We start from the raw sequence: 21,683 nt of genomic DNA, 5'->3' as shown, positions 1-21,683 counted from the left end.
AGACCTCTTCACTGGACCAGGATAAAGTGCAGGAGAGACCTCTTCACTGGACAGGGATAAGGTGCAGGAGAGACCTCTTCACTGGACAGGGATAAGGTGCAGGAGAGACCTCTTCACTGGACAGGGATAAGGTGCAGGAGAGACCTCTTCACTGGACCAGGATAAGGTGCAGGAGAGACCTCTTCACTGGACCAGGATAAGGTGCAGGAGAGACCTCTTCACTGGACCAGGATAAGGTGCAGGAGAGACCTCTTCACTGGACAGGGGATCTTCACTGGACAGGGATAAGGTGCAGGAGAGACCTTTTCACTGGACAGGGATAAGGAGCAGGAGAGACCTCTTCACTGGACAGGGATAAGGTGCAGGAGAGACCTCTTCACTGGACAGGGATAAGGTGCAGGAGAGACCTCTTTACTGGACCAGGATAAGGTGCAGGAGAGACCTCTTCACTGGACAGGGATAAGGAGCAGGAGAGACCTCTTCACTGGACAGGGATAAGGTGCAGGAGAGACCTCTTCACTGGACAGGGATAAGGTGCAGGAGAGACCTCTTCACTGGACAGGGATAAGGTGCAGGAGAGACCTCTTCACTGGACCAGGATAAGGTGCAGGAGAGACCTCTTCACTGGACAGGGATAAGGTGCAGGAGAGACCTCTTCACTGGACAGGGATAAGGTGCAGGAGAGACCTCTTCACTGGACAGGGATAAGGTGCAGGAGAGACCTCTTCACTGGACCAGGATAAGGTGCAGGAGAGACCTCTTCACTGGACAGGGATAAGGTGCAGGAGAGACCTCTTCACTGGACAGGGATAAGGTGCAGGAGAGACCTCTTCACTGGACAGGGATAAGGTGCAGGAGAGACCTCTTCACTGGACAGGGATAAGGTGCAGGAGAGACCTCTTCACTGGACCAGGATAAGGTGCAGGAGAGACCTCTTCACTGGACAGGGATAAGGTGCAGGAGAGACCTCTTCACTGGACAGGGATAAGGTGCAGGAGAGACCTCTTCACTGGACAGGGATAAGGTGCAGGAGAGACCTCTTCACTGGACCAGGATAAGGTGCAGGAGAGACCTCTTCACTGGACAGGGATAAGGTGCAGGAGAGACCTCTTCACTGGACAGGGATAAGGTGCAGGAGAGACCTCTTCACTGGACAGGGATAAGGTGCAGGAGAGACCTCTTCACTGGACAGGGATAAGGTGCAGGAGAGACCTCTTCACTGGACCAGGATAAGGTGCAGGAGAGACCTCTTCACTGGACAGGGATAAGGTGCAGGAGAGACCTCTTCACTGGACCAGGATAAGGTGCAGGAGAGACCTCTTCACTGGACCAGGATAAAGTAAGAGATGATTCACAGTCAGTTTGTACATATCTGCATTAGAATGTTTTATAGACAAGCATAGATGTATGTATTCATTTTGAGGGGTTCAGTTTTAGGTATGTTTTCTATAGTTATATCTTACTAATACCACACATGTTAGTATTGATATATCATTGGTATAACGGGCAGCTTCAATCATGTTGTAATTGATTTATTGTAATCCATTTGAAGTTTTCAAAATGAATGAATCATATTTACACAGAATCTGTGAATCAATCCGTTGTGGTGATATGGGTGATGTGGGTGATATGGGTGATGCCCTTTGAACTCCAGGAAAAGGTTTTCACACACAAGGTGAGACTTAGCGAAGTTATAAGGAAACTGGCAACCAGTTTACAGGAACAATAAGAAACAGTTGTTGGCCAAGATTTTATTTTTAGGCGAGCATATAGTGCCTTGTATTGTTGCTATCTTCCATGACTTTATAGAGCAATAACCTTATGGGTCCAACTTCCTGGTTTGGGATTTCAGCTCTACTTCCTGGTTTGGGTTTTCAGCTCTACATTAATGCAGCACCCGCCTGAAAAATCTGTCCAGTTGACCCACAGAACTTCTGTCAAGAGATATAGCACCACAACAACTGCAGAACTTGATGTTGTGTCCCACACAGACCAGAGGAACAGGGACTTGAGGCCATGGCAGAGCAGGGGGAAGCCCGGTTGACAGGAGAGGAACCACGAACACCCAACACGCCATCCCTGAACCACCGGGGGACAGTAGAGGAACCACGAACACCCAACACGCCATCCCTGAACCACCGGGGGACAGTAGAGGAACCACGAACACACAACACGCCATCCCTGAACCACCGGGGGACAGTAGAGGAACCACGAACACACAACACGCCATCCCTGAACCACCGGGGGACAGGGGGGACTTTCGGGAGGGTCAAGATGTGGAGAAGGGAGAAGTCATAACCAGATCCAGGAGGGAGAAGAACGGTCGCTTCACCAACCCCTGGCCCACATGGCTCCTCCTCTGACTCCCTGCTCCGGTTCTACCTACTAGATAAGGACCACAGCAACGTACCCCGTTCCAAAGAGGTACGAATCCCATCTTTAACATATTGGCTTTTTGCCTTATTTTTGCTTGTTAATTCTACATTCCATTAGCAATTTGCATAGAAATGTATCCTAGTAGATGATGCATGACAACCCCATGCAATTATATTCATTTAGACCTGATGTATTTCAAGGCAAGGAGTTGAAGTGCTTTCATCAGAGGTGAGTCCTTTTTCAGCCAGGTATTTGTTGTTATTTAGTGAAGAGCCGTCCTGCCCAGGTATGTAACTAGTGTAGAGCTGTCCTGCCCAGGTATGAAACTAGTGTAGAGATGTCCTGCCCAGGTATGAAACTAGTGTAGAGATGTCCTGCCCAGGTATGAACTAGTGTAGAGATGTCCTGCCCAGGTATGAAACTAGTGTAGAGATGTCCTGCCCAGGTATGAAACTAGTGTAGAGATGTCCTGCCCAGGTATGAACTAGTGTAGAGCTGTCCTGCCCAGGTATGAACTAGTGTAGAGCTGTCCTGCCCAGGTATGAAACTAGTGTAGAGATGTCCTGCCCAGGTATGGAACTAGTGTAGAGCTGTCCTGCCCAGGTATGAACTAGTGTAGAGCTGTCCTGCCCAGGTATGAAACTAGTGTAGAGCTGTCCTGCCCAGGTATGAACTAGTGTAGAGCTGTCCTGACCAGGTATGGAACTAGTGTAGAGCTGTCCTGCCCAGGTATGGAACTAGAGTAGAGCTGTCCTGCCCAGGTATGAAACTAGTGTAGAGCTGTCCTGCCCAGGTATGAAACTAGTGTAGAGCTGTCCTGCCCAGGTATGGAACTAGTGTAGAGCTGTCCTGCCCAGGTATGAAACTAGTGTAGAGCTGTCCTGCCCAGGTATGTAACTAGTGTAGAGCTGTCCTGCCCAGGTATGGAACTAGTGTAGAGCTGTCCTGCCCAGGTATGAACTAGTGTAGAGATGTCCTGCCCAGGTATGGAACTAGTGTAGAGATGTCCTGCCCAGGTATGAAACTAGTGTAGAGCTGTCCTGCCCAGGTATGGAACTAGTGTAGAGCTGTCCTGCCCAGGTATGAAACTAGTGTAGAGCTGTCCTGCCCAGGTATGTAACTAGTGTAGAGCTGTCCTGCCCAGGTATGGAACTAGTGTAGAGCTGTCCTGCCCAGGTATGAACTAGTGTAGAGATGTCCTGCCCAGGTATGGAACTAGTGTAGAGATGTCCTGCCCAGGTATGAAACTAGTGTAGAGCTGTCCTGCCCAGGTATGAAACTAGTGTAGAGCTGTCCTGCCCAGGTATGAAACTAGTGTAGAGCTGTCCTGCCCAGGTATGGAACTAGTGTAGAGCTGTCCTACCCAGGTATGAAACTAGTGTAGAGCTGTCCTGCCCAGCTATGGAACTAGTGTAGAGCTGTCCTGCCCAGGTATGGAACTAGTGTAGAGCTGTCCTACCCAGGTATGCAACTAGTGTAGAGCTGTCCTGCCCAGGTATGAACTAGTGTAGAGATGTCCTGCCCAGGTATGGAACTAGTGTAGAGATGTCCTGCCCAGGTATGGAACTAGTGTAGAGATGTCCTGCCCAGGTATGGAACTAGTGTAGAGCTGTCCTGCCCAAGTATGGATAGACACTGTTAACCATCCAGATCCAAATGAATCCATCCATATATTGTTATTTCTCTTTCGAGATGTAATGAAGTCACTGCATGTGGACCCAGAGGAGTCTGTGGAGATTCATAAGGACGTCAAGGCCAAACACTCCCTGGCTATTCACTGGGGGACCTTCGCATTAGCTCATGAGGTGAGCATTCTATATGTTCAGCCATTATATAAGCCTACATCCACAATATATGTTGGCCTCCAAAATCCATCTCCTCCCTCTCCATCTCTTCCATCTTCCCCCTCTCCTTCTCCCCCTCTCCTTCTCTCCATCTCCTCCCTCTCCAACTCCTCCCTCTCCATCTCCCCCTCTCCATCTCCCCCTCTCCAACTCCCCCTCTCCATCTCCCCCTCTCCATCTCCATCTCCTCCCTCTCCATCTCCCCCTCTCCCATCTCCATCTCCCCCTCTCCATCTCCATCTCCTCCCTCTCCATCTCCCCCTCTCCATCTCCATCTCCCCTCTCCAAATCCCCCTCTCCATCTCCTCCCTCTCCATCTCCCCCCTCTCCATCTCCAAATCCTCCCATCTCCATCTCCTCCCTCTCCATCTCCCCCTCTCCATCTCCCCCTCTCCAACTCCCCCTCTCCATCTCCCCCTCTCCATCTCCATCTCCTCCCCCTCTCCATCTCCCCCTCTCCATCTCCATCTCCCCCCTCTCCATCTCCCCCTCTCCATCTCCCCCTCTCCAAATCTCCATCTCCATCTCCTCCATCTCCATCTCCCCCTCTCCATCTTCTCCCTCTCCATCTCCCCCTCCATCTCCATCTCCCCCTCTCCATCTCCATCTCCCCCTCTCCAAATCTCCCTCTCCATCTCCATCTCCTCCCTCTCCATCTCCCCCTCTCCATCTCCATCTCCCCCTCTCCTTCTCCTCCCTCTCCATCTCCCTTCTCTCCATCTCCCCCTCTCATTCTCCTCCCTCTCCATCTCCCCCTCCTTCTCCTCCCTCTCCATCTCCCCCTCCTTCTCCTCCCTCTCCATCTCCCCCTCCATCTCCCCCTCCTTCTCCTCCCTCTCCTTCTCCCCCTCTCCCCTCCTTCCTCTCCAACTCTTCTGCTCTCTCTTTCTCTATAATTGTCTTTCAACTCATTTGTTTTAACCCAATGCAAAGGAAAGCACCTAGCTAATATTGTTCATATTTCCCTTTGTATCTCTCCCTCTCCCAGTTTTACTTAGAGCCTCCAGTGAGACTCAGGGAGGCCATGGAGAAGAATGGGTTGAATGTGGAGCACTTCTTTGTCCTGAACCATGGAGAATCCAGAGTGGAGGGGGGAGAAGGAGAAGGAGGGGGCGTTTGACTGATCAGATGGGCTACATTGCCATAAGCTGCAACATGAAAGAGTTTGGACTTCTGACAAAGAGATCTAAGCTTGGCGTTATAGCGTTTGCCTGGTTAAAGGGCACTGATGTACATATTTGCAACTTAAAAACAAAAAAAATGTTTTTAATGCCAAGTGATAATGATTGCACTATTAAATACATTTTTTGTCAACATGGCTGTTTCTTTAAATAGTGACCAAGCAAGGAAGTAAGGAAGTAGCTCATCTACTGTTGAACCAACTGTGACCAACTTTCAAGAATTCCTGTTGTAAACACAATACCGTTACTAGTTTGATGTTTCTATAATTGTAATCTAAGAAATGATGGTTCGGCCAACTAGACCAAGTCAACGAACCACCGCATTCCGACTATGGCTGCTTTCAAATGCATCTTCACTCCACGAGTTTGGAAAACGACACTTTCAAGGTGTATTCACCGAGCCGCAAGTGTTCTGAACACAGCGAAGGGAACTTTATCAAGGTGATTATTTGTCAGCGTACAAAACAACTTTTAAATAGGGTTTCAAATGTGTATTATTTTAAGTGCACAACTCATTCAACAGAAGACGAACTACTACGTACTTCTACTCGGGTGGCTTTACTTGCTACAATGTATCCACTTGTAGCTCATTACGTAAACACGCCCAATAGGCTAAACAGGGCCATGTTCGGTCGCCAAACGTTCTCGAACGTTGCAGATAGAAATGTCCGGAATAGAGCTGATGTGATTCTTTATTCTACATGTCAGGCGCATGTTTGTTTTTACATAGAAATAGGCAAATCTGAACGTCCCAAAACGTTGCGTCATACTGAACGCGTCCCAGTGCACTGTTGTGCTGACGTGTTATACATTCACTTTGTACTGTAACTTGGGCCTTGTCAATAAATATGGAGCTTTCAGCTGCTAGTTGGTGTCTTCGCTCACTTGGGTAAAGATCTCCAGTCTGTAAGAGCATTATTCTAGGATTAATACGTGCACCATTGACCAACGGTCTAGTTTAGATATTCCGACAAATAATATTTGAAGCTATTTTTTTAGAAGTATTTCATAATCATATTCTCATTGCAAATGAATGAGCAGTTTCGGCACGTAGTTTCTTGCATATCAGAAAGAGGAGGGTTTTAATAGGCTCGGCTGCTTTAATTTCGTCACATGGTAGGGTTTTTCACCGACGTCAGAAGCCTTGCCTGGTAGGCTGGTACCAGTGCGTTGTGGAACATTGGCGGTGCTTGCAGGGCACTTTTCCCCACACAGTTCTGCGGATATCTCGCCGTAACAATATCAGAAGAAATGTCGCGCCACTGACGGATTTTACAAGTCGCCATTGACTTGTTCTATACGTTTTCAGGTAGTATTTTATTGACTGCGTTATTGTGACTGTGACGTAGGCTGCGAATGATCGATTGTTTCCGTTGTTCGGCTTTTAGTTCACCACATTCCTCCTTCTCTCTTTTTAGTTAAGGTTCTTTCTATTGACTATCTGTTTTTATTATCGCGATAAATCTTCTCGATATAGCAGCAATTCTTTCTAGTGATCCGTTCGTTTTGTTCTTTGGTCGGATCAACAAAGAACCATTTGTTGTACTTCTCGGGTGGTTTATTATGGGTCTATTAAAGCCATTCAATAGGACAATACGTGCAACAGAGCTCCACAGTAGGCAACGGGAAATGTATAGAGTACCTACTACACAGCTCTGCTCTACATGTGTCACTATAGGGCCCTAGGTGACAACTATACAGTAGGCAACGGGAAATGTATAGAGTACCTACGTTGTAAGGGGACTAGTGGACAACTACACAGCTCTGCTCTACATGTGTCACTATAGGGCCTAGGTGACAACTATACAGTAGGCAACGGGAAATGTATAGAGTACCTACGTTGTAAGGGGACTAGTGGACAACTACACAGCTCTGCTCTACATGTGTCACTATAGGGCCTAGGTGACAGCTATACAGTAGGCAACGGGAAATGTATAGAGTACCTACGTTGTAAGGGGACTAGTGGACAACTACACAGCTCTGCTCTACATGTGTCACTATAGGGCCTAGGTGACAACTATACAGTAGGCAACGGGAAATGTATAGAGTACCTACGTTGTAAGGGGACTAGTGGACAACTACACAGCTCTGCTCTACATGTGTCACTATAGGGCCTAGTGACAGCTATACAGTAGGCAACAGGAAATGTATAGAGTACCTACGTTGTAAGGGGACAAGTGGACAACTACACAGCTCTGCTCTACATGTGTCACTATAGGGCCTAGGTGACAGCTATACAGTAGGCAACGGGAAATGTATAGAGTACCTACGTTGTAAGGGGACTAGTGGACAACTACACAGCTCTGCTCTACATGTGTCACTATAGGGCCTAGGTGACAGCTATACAGTAGGCAACGGGAAATGTATAGAGTACCTACGTTGTAAGGGGACAAGTGGACAACTACACAGCTCTGCTCTACATGTGTCACTATAGGGCCTAGGTGACAGCTATACAGTAGGCAACGGGAAATGTATAGAGTACCTACGTTGTAAGGGGACTAGTGGACAACTACACAGCTCTGCTCTACATGTGTCACTATAGGGCCTAGGTGACAGCTATACAGTAGGCAACGGGAAATGTATAGAGTACCTACGTTGTAAGGGGACAAGTGGACAACTACACAGCTCTGCTCTACATGTGTCACTATAGGTCCTAGGTGACAGCTATACAGTAGGCAACGGGAAATGTATAGAGTACCTACGTTGTAAGGGGACTCCATAAATAGGACTAGTGGACAACTACACAGCTCTACTCTACATGTGTCACTATAGGGCCCTAGGTGACAGCTATACAGTAGCCTCTTCAGTCTGTACTTACACCTTGAAAACAGAAGCTACTGTGAACAGGGTTGACACAGGAATGGGGTTGGGGTTATTTAATCCTTTATTTAACCAGGTGGCCAGTTGAGAACAAGTTCTCATTTACAACTGAGACCTGGCCAAGATAAAGCATTGCAGTGCGACAAAAACCAACTACACAGAATTACACATTGGATTAACAAACATACAGTCAAAACACAATAGAGAAATCTGTGTACAGCTTGTGTATATGTAGTACGTTTAGGGAGGCAAGGCAATAAATAGACCATAGTGGTGAAATAATGACAATTTAGCATTAACACTGGAGTGACGGATGTGCAGATGATGATGTGCAAGAAGAGATACTGGGGTGCAAAAGAGCAACAACAACAATTTGAGGTAGTTGGGTGGGCTATTTACAGATGGGCTGTTTACAGATGGGCTGTTTACAGATGGGCTATTTACAGATGGGCTGTTAACAGATGGGCTATTTACAGATGGGCTATTTACAGATGGGCTGTTAACAGATGGGCTATTTACAGATGGGCTATTTACAGATGGGCTATTTACAGATGGGCTGTGTACAGATGGGCTGTTAACAGATGGGCTGTTAACAGATGGGCTATTAACAGATGGGCTATTAACAGATGGGCTATTAACAGATGGGCTATTAACAGATGGGCTATTTACAGGTGAGCTATTTACAGATGGGCTGTTTACAGATGGGCTGTTAACAGATGGGCTATTTACAGATGGGCTGTTTACAGATGGGCTGTTTACAGATGGGCTATTTACAGATGGGCTGTTTACAGATGGGCTATTTACAGATGGGCTGTTAACAGATGGGCTATTTACAGATGGGCTATTTACAGATGGGCTGTTAACAGATGGGCTATTTACAGATGGGCTATTTACAGATGGGCTATTTACAGATGGGCTGTGTACAGATGGGCTGTTAACAGATGGGCTGTTAACAGATGGGCTATTAACAGATGGGCTATTTACAGATGGGCTGTGTACAGATGGGCTATTTACAGATGGGCTATTTACAGATGGGCTGTGTACAGGTACAGTGGTCTGTGAGCTGCTCTGACAGCTGATGATTAAAGTTAGTGAGGGAGATATGAGTCTCCAGCTTCAGTGATTTTTGAAAGTCGTTCCAGTCATTGGCAGCAGAGAACTGGAAGGGAAGGCGGCCAAAGGAGGTGTTGGCTTTGGGGATGACCAGTGAGATATACCTGCTGGAGCACGTCCTACGGGTGGGTGCTATGGAGACCAGTGAGCTGAGATAAGGCGGGGCTTTACCTAGCAAAGACTTTTATAGATGACCTGGTTTGGCGAAAATGTGGCGAGGGCCAGCCAACGAGAGCATACAGGTCACAGTGGTGGGTAGTATATTGGGCTTTGGTGACCAAACGGATGGCACTGGGATAGATTACATCCAAGTTGCCGAGTAGAGTGTTGGAGGCAATTTTGTAAATGACATCGTTCACCTGTACCATCGTGTATTGTAGGCTTCATAGTTCCTGGTAGCAGTGGAGGCCCCATGGAGGGCCCCATGGAGGGCCCATACAGTAGCTCAGATAGATAGATTGGCAGGAGGCACATATACACTGATTAGACCAGACATTAGGAACCCCCCCCCCCCCGAAAATTGCCCTCAGAACAGCCTCAACTCGTCGGGTCATGGGCTCTACAAGGTGTCGAAAGCGTTCCACAGGGATGCTGGCCCACGTTGACTCCAGTGTTTCCTACAAACATGTTAAGTTGGCTGGATGTTCTTTGGGTGGTGGACCATTCTTCATACCCATGGCAAAACTGTTGAGTGTGAAAAACCCAGCAGCGTTGCAGTTCTTGACACAAACCGGTGCACCTACTACCATACCCCGTTCAAAATAACTTAAATATTTTGTCTTGCCCATTCACCCTCCCGAATGACACACACACACACAATCCATGTCTCAATTATCTCCTCCCCTTCATCTACACTGGTTGAAGTGGAATTAACAAGTGACACCAATAAGGGGTCATAACTTTCACCTGGATTATCCAGACTTGTATGTGTCAGTTAGCGTTTGGCAGGCCAGTAACTTCCTCTTCATTTGACTGAGCTGGAGCCTTTCCACCCGTCCAGAGATAAGACACAGCTGAAACAATGGACTCAGGCAGTTGAATATTAAAGGTGCGGTCCACCGTGAGCTCGTCTTCACGGACACTGTCTTTTATTCAAAGTAGGAACCAGTAAAAAGTCATGTTGTTGACCAGGTTATACTGTAGGTGACCTCATGTTGTTGACCAGGTTATACTGTAGGTGACCTCATGTTGTTGACCAGGTTATACTGTAGGTGACCTCATGTTGTTGACCAGGTTATACTGTAGGTGACCTCATGTTGTTGACCAGGTTATACTGTAGGTGACCTCATGTTGTTGACCAGGTTATATTGTAGGTGACCTCATGTTGTTGACTAGGTTATATTGTAGGTGACCTCATGTTGTTGACCAGGTTATACTGTAGGTGACCTCATGTTGTTGACCAGGTTATACTGTAGGTGACCTCATGTTGTTGACCAGGTTATACTGTAGGTGACCTCATGTTGTTGACCAGGTTATACTGTAGGTGACCTCATGTTGTTGACCAGGTTATACTGTAGGTGACCTCATGTTGTTGACCAGGTTATACTGTAGGTGACCTCATGTTGTTGACCAGGTTATACTGTAGGTGACCTCATGTTGTTGACCAGGTTATATTGTAGGTGACCTCATGTTGTTGACCAGGTTATATTGTAGGTGACCTCATGTTGTTGACCAGGTTATATTGTAGGTGACCTCATGTTGTTGACCAGGTTATATTGTAGGTGACCTCATGTTGTTGACCAGGTTATATTGTAGGTGACCTCATGTTGTTGACCAGGTTATATTGTAGGTGACCTCATGTTGTTGACCAGGTTATACTGTAGGTGACCTCATGTTGTTGACCAGGTTATATTGTAGGTGACCTCATGTTGTTGACCAGGTTATATTGTAGGTGACCTCATGTTGTTGACCAGGTTATACTGTAGGTGACCTCATGTTGTTGACCAGGTTATACTGTAGGTGACCTCATGTTGTTGACCAGGTTATATTGTAGGTGACCTCATGTTGTTGACCAGGTTATACTGTAGGTGACCTCATGTTGTTGACCAGGTTATACTGTAGGTGACCTCATGTTGTTGACCAGGTTATACTGTAGGTGACCTCATGTTGTTGACCAGGTTATACTGTAGGTGACCTCATGTTGTTGACCAGGTTATACTGTAGGTGACCTCATGTTGTTGACCAGGTTATATTGTAGGTGACCTCATGTTGTTGACCAGGTTATACTTGTAGGTGACCTCATGTTGTTGACCAGGTTATACTGTAGGTGACCAGGTTATGTTGTTGACCAGGTTATATTGTAGGTGACCTCATGTTGTTGACCAGGTTATACTGTAGGTGACCTCATGTTGTTGACCAGGTTATACTGTAGGTGACCTCATGTTGTTGACCAGGTTATATTGTAGGTGACCTCATGTTGTTGACCAGGTTATATTGTAGGTGACCTCATGTTGTTGACCAGGTTATACTGTAGGTGACCTCATGTTGTTGACCAGGTTATACTGTAGGTGACCTCATGTTGTTGACCAGGTTATACCAGGTTATACTGTAGGTGACCTCATGTTGTTGACCAGGTTATATTGTAGGTGACCTCATGTTGTTTATATTGAGGTGACCAGTTGGTGTTCCATAGTTGGTGTTCCACGTTGGTAGAGCATGACCTCAGTGGGTTCGATCCCGACCACCCATACGGAATGTATGCACACATGACTGTAAGTCGCTGACCTCATGTTGTTGACCAGGTTATACTGTAGGTGACCTCATGTTGTTGACCAGGTTATACTGTAGGAGACCTCATGTTGTTGACCGGGTTATACTGTAGGTGACCTCATGTTGTTGACCAGGTTATACTGTAGGTGACCTCATGTTGTTGACCAGGTTATACAGTAGGGGACTGTGAAAGTCATGTTGCTGACATCTCGCAGACAGTCGGCATGGTGATGGCTGTTGAGGGTTAAACTGTGTCACAATAAGCATGTTTTGACATCTGTGATTTCACAAGACCCTGTCGGCCATCCAGGGACAAACCACAGAAACAGCCTGAATTAATATCTGTGCACCCCCCCCCCCAGCAGCATATTTGTAAGCTTATATGTGTATTTCTTGTTTATTAACCTCCCTATAGACCCGGAGCCCAACACTGTCCCCCCATGGAGGAGAGCGGAGGAGCAGGAGGAGAGGTGGATGAGAACCAGATGTTGATGGAGGAGAGGGGAGTGTCTCCTGGAGATTCCCCAGGGACGGAGGAGGGTTCCCCAGCCGTGGTCCGGCCCCGTGACCCCCCCACCTCCACCCTGCAGGACTCAGGGCCTCGGTAGGGGTAGACCATGAACGTCTTTGCGGTTTTCACCTGCACTTTATTGCCATCCAGCTCCTGAAGTTGCAGCATCATATTTTAGTGTTTTTTTTGTCTTTTATTTTTTATGATCATCTGTTTCTAACTGTAGTGTGTGTGTGTGTGTGTGTGTGTGTGTGTGTGTGTGTGTGTGTGTGTGTGTGTGTGTGTGTGTGTGTGTGTGTGTGTGTGTGTGTGTGTGTGTGTGTGTGTGTGTGTGTGTGTGTGTGTGTGTGTGTGTGTGTGTGTGTGTGTTTTCACACTAAATTTCCCGTCTGGACACAATAGTCAGTAAAACCGTTTGATTGATCAACTCCTCCAGGAAGAGCAGCTCCTCCCGGTCCTCCAGGAAGAGCTTCCGTCTGGACTACCGGTTGGAGGAGGAGGTGACTGGGTCGAGCCGGGACAAACATGGCCGCTTCACAAACCCCTGGTCCACGTGGAAGTTCCCGTCCTGGTCCACCCTGCTGCGCTTCTTCCTGTTGGAGAAGGATCACAGCAATGTACCCAGCTCTAAAGAGGTGAGACACATTCTGACGTTGGACGGATATAATAGGTCTAATAGGTCTCTCTGACGGATATAATGGTCTGTCTCTCTGACTGATCTAATGGTCTGTCTCTCTGACTGATCTAATGGTCTGTCTCTCTGACTGATCTAATGGTCTGTCTCTCTCTGACTGATCTAATGGTCTGTCTCTCTGACGGATATAATGGTCTGTCTCTCTGACGGATCTAATGGTCTGTCTCTCTGACTGATCTAATGGTCTGTCTCTCTCTGACTGATCTAATGGTCTGTCTCTCTCTGACTGATCTAATGGTCTGTCTCTCTCTGACTGATCTAATGGTCTGTCTCTCTCTGACTGATCTAATGGTCTGTCTCTCTGACTGATCTAATGGTCTGTCTCTCTCTGACGGATCTAATGGTCTGTCTCTCTGACGGATCTAATGGTCTGTCTCTCTCTGACTGATCTAATGGTCTGTCTCTCTGACTGATCTAATGGTCTGTCTCTCTCTGACTGATCTAATGGTCTGTCTCTCTCTGACGGATCTAATGGTCTGTCTCTCTCTGACTGATCTAATGGTCTGTCTCTCTGACTGATCTAATGGTCTGTCTAATGGTCTCTCTAATGGTCTGTCTCTCTCTGACGGATCTAATGGTCTGTCTCTCTCTGACTGATCTAATGATATAATGGTCTGTCTCTCTGACTGACGGATATAATGGTCTGTCTCTCTGACTGATCTAATGGTCTGTCTCTCTCTGACTGATCTAATGGTCTGTCTCTCTCTGACTGATCTAATGGTCTGTCTCTCTCTGACTGATCTAATGGTCTGTCTCTCTCTGACTGATCTAATGGTCTGTCTCTCTCTGACTGATCTAATGGTCTGTCTCTCTCTGACTGATCTAATGGTCTGTCTCTCTCTGACTGATCTAATGGTCTGTCTCTCTGACGGATCTAATGGTCTGTCTCTCTCTGACGGATCTAATAGGTCTGTCTCTCTCATTTGAGCTGCCATTTCTAGCTCCCACAGCTGTTGTCAAAACACTTTGCAAAACAAACCCAGCTCTGATGGAGATGACCAAACTACACCTGATGGGGCTCAATGCCAGTCTGTCCACTCTTTATCATAAGGAACTTATTACACAAATACCTAAACCTGTACTCCAACTCCACGGGATAAATAATAATATTGTTTTACTGTACACAGTTCACACCCAACAATTACCTCCTGTCCTGACTGAACTTGTTCTGTTAGTCCACCTTCCGGAGACACCTGAAACCCCACCTCTTTAAGGAATACCTAGGATAGGATAAGTAATCCTTCTCACCCCCCCTTTAAGATTTAGATGCACTATTGTAAAGTGACTGTTCCACTGGATGGCACAAGGTGAATGCACCAACTTGTAAGTCGCTCTGGATAAGAGCCTCTGCTAAATGACTTAAATGTAATGTAATGTAAATGTAAATGTAAAATGTAATGTAATGTAAATGTAAATGTAAATGTAATGTAATGTAAATGTAATGTAAATGTAATGTAATGTAAATGTAATGTAAATGTAAATGTAAATGTAAATGTAATGTAATGTAAATGTAATGTAATGTAATGTAATGTAATGTAATGTAAATGTCCTGACTCCTGAGGTCTGTCATTACAGATCTCTGACTGAGCACGTCAAAGTTTGTCAACTGTGATTTGTAACGCTGCGCCTCACGTCCACAGTTAGGTTGGCTGTTTGTTCCAGAGGATGCCTCCCGCTCCATAAACACTGTGCTCTGGTAACAACCCGGGGTATTTTTAGACTGCTGTAAATCAATCTCACCTCATGACTCAGACACGGGCTCTGTTTTCTAGACATGTAGTGGTCAGGAAGGAAAGGCCTCATTATTTAAAAGACTCAGACACGGGCTCTGTTTTCTAGACATGTAGTGGTCAGGAAGGAAAGGCCTCATTATTTAAAAGACTCAGACACGGGCTCTGTTTTCTAGACATGTAGTGGTCAGGAAGGAAAGGCCTCATTATTTAAAAGACTCAGACACGGGCTCTGTTTTCTAGACATGTAGTGGTCAGGAAGGAAAGGCCTCATTATTTAAAAGACTCAGACACGGGCTCTGTTTTCTAGACATGTAGTGGTCAGGAAGGAAAGGCCTCATTATTTAAAAGACTCAGACACGGGCTCTGTTTTCTAGACATGTAGTGGTCAGGAAGGAAAGGCCTCATTATTTAAAAGACTCAGACACGGGCTCTGTTTTCTAGACATGTAGTGGTCAGGAAGGAAAGGCCTCATTATTTAAAAGACTCAGACACGGGCTCTGTTTTCTAGACATGTAGTGGTCAGGAAGGAAAGGCCTCATTATTTAAAAGACTCAGACACGGGCTCTGTTTTCTAGACATGTAGTGGTCAGGAAGGAAAGGCCTCATTATTTAAAAGACTCAGACACGGGCTCTGTTTTCTAGACATATAGTGGTCAGGAAGGAAAGGCCTCATTATAAGGAAAATGAAACGTCGACTCTCCCATCATCTTTCTGATAAAGAGGAAAAATGTGTTCAAGTGTTTAATCATGTGTGTTTTGATTTATGCTGATATAACTTAATCAAATGAACCTCAAACAACCAGGGTCATATTCAAACAGGAAACAGAAAAATGAGTGTTTTTTTAAAAATGGGTTATTTTGTTTGGTGACTTGAAAATGACTGAAGCAATAGTGACATGTTGAGCCTTGAATTTCAGTGATGAAGCCTTTATTACCCTCCTCATCCTCTGTCTCACCTGGTGAATGAATCTGAATCAATTCAAACCAACGCGCCATATTAAAGTCTGTGTTGTTCTGCTACTCAGGTCTTAGACAAAGAGCTCCCAGTAGTGGAGCCTTGGTTCCTCCCGTGTCCCCGAAGCAGCAGACGGAGCCGTGGGGTCTGGTCTCAGGGTGACCTGGCTGGGCCACGCATCAGTCCTGGTAGAGATGGACGGCCTGGTCATCCTCACTGACCCCATCTTCAGCCAGAGGGCGTCTCCCTTCCAGTTCATGGGTCCCAAGAGGTACCGGGATCCCCCTTGTACGGTTGATCAACTCCCCCGGATCGACGCGGTTGTCATCAGCCACTCCCACTACGACCATCTGGACGCGGGCACCGTGACCCAGTTGAACGAGCGGTTCGGTGGGGATCTCCGATGGTTTGTGCCGTTGGGACTCATGGACTGGATGCAGAAGAGCGGGTGTGAGAATGTGATAGAGTTAGACTGGTGGGAGGAGAACTGTGTGCCAGGTCACGATGAGGTCACGTTTGTGTGTACGCCGGCGCAGCACTGGTGCAAGCGTACCCCCACGGATGATAACCAGGTGCTGTGGGGGAGCTGGTCTGTCCTGGGGCCCTGCAACCGCTTCTTCTTTGCTGGAGACACCGGCTACTGCTCGTCCTTCCAGGAGATTGGGAGGCGCTTTGGTCCGTTCGACCTGGCGGCCATACCCATCGGCGCGTACATGCCCAGGTATGGAACTAGTGTAGAGCTGTCCTACCCAGGTATGGAACTAGTGTAGAGCTGTCCTGCCCAGGTATGGAACTAGTGTAGAGATGTCCTGCCCAGGTATGGAACTAGTGTAGAGCTGTCCTACCCAGGTATGGAACTAGTGTAGAGATGTCCTGCCCAGGTATGGAACTAGTGTAGAGCTGTCCTGCCCAGGTATGGAACTAGTGTAGAGATGTCCTGCCCAGGTATGGAACTAGTGTAGAGCTGTCCTGCCCAGGTATGAAACTAGTGTAGAGCTGTCCTACCCAGGTATGAAACTAGTGTAGAGCTGTCCTACCCAGGTATGAAACTAGTGTAGAGATGTCCTGCCCAGGTATGAAACTAGTGTAGAGATGTCCTACCCAGGTATGAAACTAGTGTAGAGATGTCCTGCCCAGGTATGGAACTAGTGTAGAGCTGTCCTACCCAGATATTGAACTAGTGTAGAGATGTCCTGCCCAGGTATGAAACTAGTGTAGAGATGTCCTGCCCAGGTATGGAACTAGTGTAGAGATGTCCTGCCCAGGTATGGAACTAGTGTAGAGCTGTCCTGCCCAGGTATGGAACTAGTGTAGAGCTGTCCTGCCCAGGTATGGAACTAGTGTAGAGCTGTCCTGCCCAGGTATGGAACTAGTGTAGAGCTGTCCTGCCCAGGTATGGAACTAGTGTAGAGATGTCCTGCCCAGGTATGGAACTAGTGTAGAGCTGTCCTGCCCAGGTATGAAACTAGTGTAGAGCTGTCCTGCCCAGGTATGGAACTAGTGTAGAGCTGTCCTGCCCAGGTATGGAACTAGTGTAGAGATGTCCTGCCCAGGTATGAACGAGTGTAGAGCTGTCCTGCCCAGCTATGAAACTAGTGTAGAGATGTCCTGCCCAGGTATGGAACTAGTGTAGAGATGTCCTGCCCAGGTATGGAACTAGTGTAGAGCTGTCCTGCCCAGGTATGGAACTAGTGTAGAGATGTCCTGCCCAGGTATGGAACTAGTGTAGAGCTGTCCTGCCCAGGTATGAAACTAGTGTAGAGCTGTCCTGCCCAGGTATGGAACTAGTGTAGAGCTGTCCTGCCCAGGTATGGAACTAGTGTAGAGATGTCCTGCCCAGGTATGGAACTAGTGTAGAGATGTCCTGCCCAGGTATGAACTAGTGTAGAGCTGTCCTGCCCAGCTATGAAACTAGTGTAGAGATGTCCTGCCCAGGTATGGAACTAGTGTAGAGATGTCCTGCCCAGGTATGGAACTAGTGTAGAGATGTCCTGCCCAGGTATGGAACTAGTGTAGAGATGTCCTGCCCAGGTATGAAACTAGTGTAGAGATGTCCTGCCCAGGTATGGAACTAGTGTAGAGCTGTCCTGCCCAGGTATGGAACTAGTGTAGAGCTGTCCTGCCCAGGTATGGAACTAGTGTAGAGATGTCCTGCCCAGGTATGGAACTAGTGTAGAGCTGTCCTGCCCAGGTATGGAACTAGTGTAGAGATGTCCTGCCCAGGTATGGAACTAGTGTAGAGCTGTCCTGCCCAGGTATGGAACTAGTGTAGAGATGTCCTGCCCAGGTATGGAACTAGTGTAGAGATGTCCTGCCCAGGTATGGAACTAGTGTAGAGATGTCCTGCCCAGGTATGGAACTAGTGTAGAGATGTCCTGCCCAGGTATGGAACTAGTGTAGAGCTGTCCTTAGAATTTATTAAATTCAACTGTATATTGACTTAGAATTTATTAAATTCAACTGAAGTTCACTAGGTTTATTAAGCCTTCATTAGGCCAAACCCACAAAACACAAGTTTGTCGTCCCTCAGAGATGTAATGCGTGGACAGCATGTGGACCCGGAGGAGGCTGTGCAGATCCACAAAGACATCCAGACCAGACACTCCCTGGCTATTCACTGGGGAACCTTCGCTTTAGCTTACGAGGTGAGCATTAACAGTTCTGAATGGGTGATCGACTGGATCTCTTTTTACAAGGCATATACTGTATGTACCTGCTGTAAAAAAAGGCTTTTTGGTGTCACTTATCAGTTGTTAGCATCACTCCAAGTGTTGTTTTGTTTTGCCTTAATACGAAGTCCTATCACATCAGAGATGAAAGGCCTATCCAATGGGATTCTCTGAATCTAATGATCAGGAAGAAGACATTTTGCTCCGCCTCCCAGCTGAAACTGGAGACCGAAGGTCAGGAGAACTATGTGTAAACCTTCCCTTCTAAATCTGAGGTCCATGGTAATAAATCAACCCTGTCACAACACGTCAAACGTGGATCTGACCTCTGCATTTTTACACTAGACTCAGTTTAGAGAGAAACACATATTTTCCATTGTGTCCTTTTGTCTGATGAGAACAAACACGCAGTCAGACACCCTTTCAACCATTCAGCCTAAAGACAAAAGGTGGGATTGTTTCCGCGTCCCACAATAGATGTGGAAACTCATATTAGGTAGCTTGCTGCTGCGTTCAGTTGAAACCAGCACGTGTTGGGAAACGCAGAGGAATGTGTTTTGCATTAGAAGAACCGTTGGTAGAACCGTTGGTAGAACCGTTGGTAGAACCGTTGGCAGAACCGTTGGTAGAACCGTTGGTAGAACCGTTGGTAGAACCGTTGGTTATCTGTGACATCGTTCTGTAAATCTCAATTATAACATGTTTTTGTTTAACACTTGTTTGGTTACTACATTATTCCATATGTGTTATTTCATAGTTTTGATATCTTCACTATTATTCTACAATGTAAAAATAATGAAAAACCCTTGACTGAGTAGCTGTTCTAAAACATTTGACCAGTAGTGTAGATGATATATGTCTGTCTCTCTCTCCCTCTCTCAGTTTTACTTAGAGCCTCCAGTGAGACTCAGGGAGGCCATGGAGAAGAATGGGTTGAATGTGGAGCACTTCTTTGTCCTGAACCATGGAGAATCCAGAGTGCTGAACACAGACCAGGAAGTCTTTGAATGATTGGACCAAAATGATGCCTAAGCCCCTCCCACAAGCTGTAGAAGACTAAACAACACTGTGGCTTAAAGCATACAGCTGAATCAATGGATAAGCTCTCATCGTCAACAGTCTAGTTGATGGCACACTAGAGAGCTGAATGATGGCGTCTATGAAATGAACACCCTGTCCATTTATCCAATCATTGTTTTTCTATGCCAAATGTCTGACGCCAGAACTGTCAAGAAGAAGAAACCTTTCTGAAAATGTTTTGCAGATGATGTGTTATCGTATAGCTGCAGTGTCACCAGTCGTGTCAAAGTGATGAACGTGTGTATTTTACACACTGGACATACTACACGTCATTCAGCTCAGACTTACACGTGGTTTCTGTGCACAACTACAATTGTATGGCTTCATCGTCTAGCACATCCACCAATCACATTTTGTAACGTTATGTAACCAAATCTTCTGGACTTATGGAATGCTGAACAGTTCATGTGTAATCTACTGTATGTACTTGGACGTTGCAATAATGTTTTAGTAGGTCTGGAAACACGTTGTTGTATGTGGGGTTTTCACCCTCCTCCATGTTACAGCTGTCATTAAAACTCTGCTCTCTGAAGGACACAGACTTGTCTTGTGAGAGGGGGGACACTCTTAGGTCAGTAGGTAGGGCCAGAGTCATTCCTCAACTCCAGTACTTGGTTCTGCAATACAGACCACTTTAGATTGGAGTTATATGTTTGTATTTAACGGTAAAGGTCTGAATTCAATCCGTAAGATCTGTGTTGTAGCTTCATTTAAAAGGGAGTTTATGATTGAGGTGCCATATGCAGCGTTTAACCATGAAGGCCGTCTCCCGAGAACACGGGAACACGAGAACACGGGAACACGAGAACACGGGAACAGTGTCTTTAATTCTCTATTGTGCCGGATCTTCCCAGATGGGTTGACAAACCTTGTCCACCACAGGTGATCTTCCCAGACGGGTTGACAAACCTTGTCCACAACAGGTGATCTTCCCAGATGGGTTGACAAACCTTGTCCACCACAGGTGATCTTCCCAGATGGGTTGACAAACCTTGTCCACAACAGGTGATCTTCCCAGATGGGTTGACAAACCTTGTCCACAACAGGTGATCTTCCCAGATGGGTTGACAAACCTTGTCCACAACAAGTGATCTTCCCAGATGGGTTGACAAACCTTGTCCACAACAGGTGATCTTCCCAGATGGGTTGACAAACTTTGTCCACAACAAGTGATCTTCCCAGATGGGTTGACAAACCTTGTCCACAACAGGTGACATTCCCAGAGGGGTTGACAAACTTTGTCCACAACAAGTGATCTTCCCAGATGGGTTGACAAACCTTGTCCACAACAGGTGATCTTCCCAGATGGGTTGACAAACCTTGTCCACCACAGGTGGTCTTCCCAGATGGGTTGACAAACCTTGTCCACCACAGGTGGTCTTCCCAGATGGGTTGACAAACCTCTTCTCACTCAGACCTCTTTTCACTCAGACCTCTTTTCACTCAGACCTCTTTTCACTCAGACCTCTTTTCACTCAGACCTCTTTTCACTCAGACCTCTTTTCACTCAGACCTCTTTTCACTCAGACCTCTTCTCACTCAGACCTCTTCTCACTCAGACCTCTTCTCACTCAGACCTCTTCTCACTCAGACCTCTTCTCACTCAGACCTCTTCACACTCAGACCTCTTCTCACTCAGACCTCTTCTCACTCAGACCTCTTTTTCATTGTGTTTTTGACATTGAGAGTTGCAGAAATCCACACTGAAGTGTAAGAGTTGAGGTCTGTGGTGCAAGGCAGGGGTGGAACGTCTTTTAACTGATTATACAATGTGGGGTTTTGGAGCCTGTAACTGTTGCACCCAGTGTCCAAGGGTTTTCTGTCTAACACAACAGTCACTTCATGTACGTGTGTGTGTGTGTTTAGCCTGTCAGCAGGTCAGTCATTCCCAGTGCCACGTCAGACCGTGTGTGTGTGTTTAGCCTGGCAGCAGGTCAGTCATTCCCAGTGCCATGTCAGACCGTGTGTGTGTGTGTTTAGCCTGTCAGCAGGTCAGTC

At 46.7% G+C, this 21,683-nt stretch overlaps 2 protein-coding genes and 1 long non-coding RNA gene across 4 annotated transcripts; all 3 read left to right on the top strand.

The window, feature by feature from the left end:
* On the top strand, positions 1–2,784 carry LOC124020955. 2 transcript variants are annotated; one of them, XR_006836166.1, is made up of 3 exons: positions 1–26; positions 1,584–1,675; positions 1,992–2,784. It is a non-coding gene; the product is annotated as an uncharacterized LOC124020955 (long non-coding RNA). The 2 variants fall into 2 exon arrangements; XR_006836165.1 differs by lacking the exon at positions 1–26 and adding an exon at positions 1,284–1,339.
* An 807-nt stretch (positions 2,785–3,591) lies between these two features.
* Positions 3,592–5,534, top strand: LOC124020954 (N-acyl-phosphatidylethanolamine-hydrolyzing phospholipase D-like). The gene is made up of 2 exons (XM_046336269.1): positions 3,592–4,181; positions 5,209–5,534. Exons 1-2 carry the CDS (start codon positions 4,074–4,076, stop codon positions 5,338–5,340), a joined length of 240 nt encoding a protein of 79 aa, XP_046192225.1. The 5' UTR covers positions 3,592–4,073; the 3' UTR covers positions 5,341–5,534.
* A 63-nt stretch (positions 5,535–5,597) lies between these two features.
* LOC124020953 (N-acyl-phosphatidylethanolamine-hydrolyzing phospholipase D-like) lies at positions 5,598–20,220 on the top strand. The gene is given in 7 exon segments (XM_046336268.1): positions 5,598–5,842; positions 12,459–12,647; positions 12,991–13,189; positions 16,007–16,069; positions 16,071–16,657; positions 18,467–18,581; positions 19,488–20,220. Coding segments are annotated over 7 exon segments (1,392 nt in total). The 5' UTR covers positions 5,598–5,732; the 3' UTR covers positions 19,617–20,220.
* The last annotated feature ends 1,463 nt before the right edge of the window (positions 20,221–21,683 follow it).

The sequence above is a fragment of the Oncorhynchus gorbuscha genome, unplaced genomic scaffold (assembly GCF_021184085.1).
Source record: "Oncorhynchus gorbuscha isolate QuinsamMale2020 ecotype Even-year unplaced genomic scaffold, OgorEven_v1.0 Un_scaffold_1006, whole genome shotgun sequence".
Lineage (NCBI taxonomy): Eukaryota > Metazoa > Chordata > Actinopteri > Salmoniformes > Salmonidae > Oncorhynchus > Oncorhynchus gorbuscha.
The sequence above is the reverse complement of the archived record's forward strand: the minus strand, read 5'-3'. Positions and strand labels throughout refer to the sequence as shown.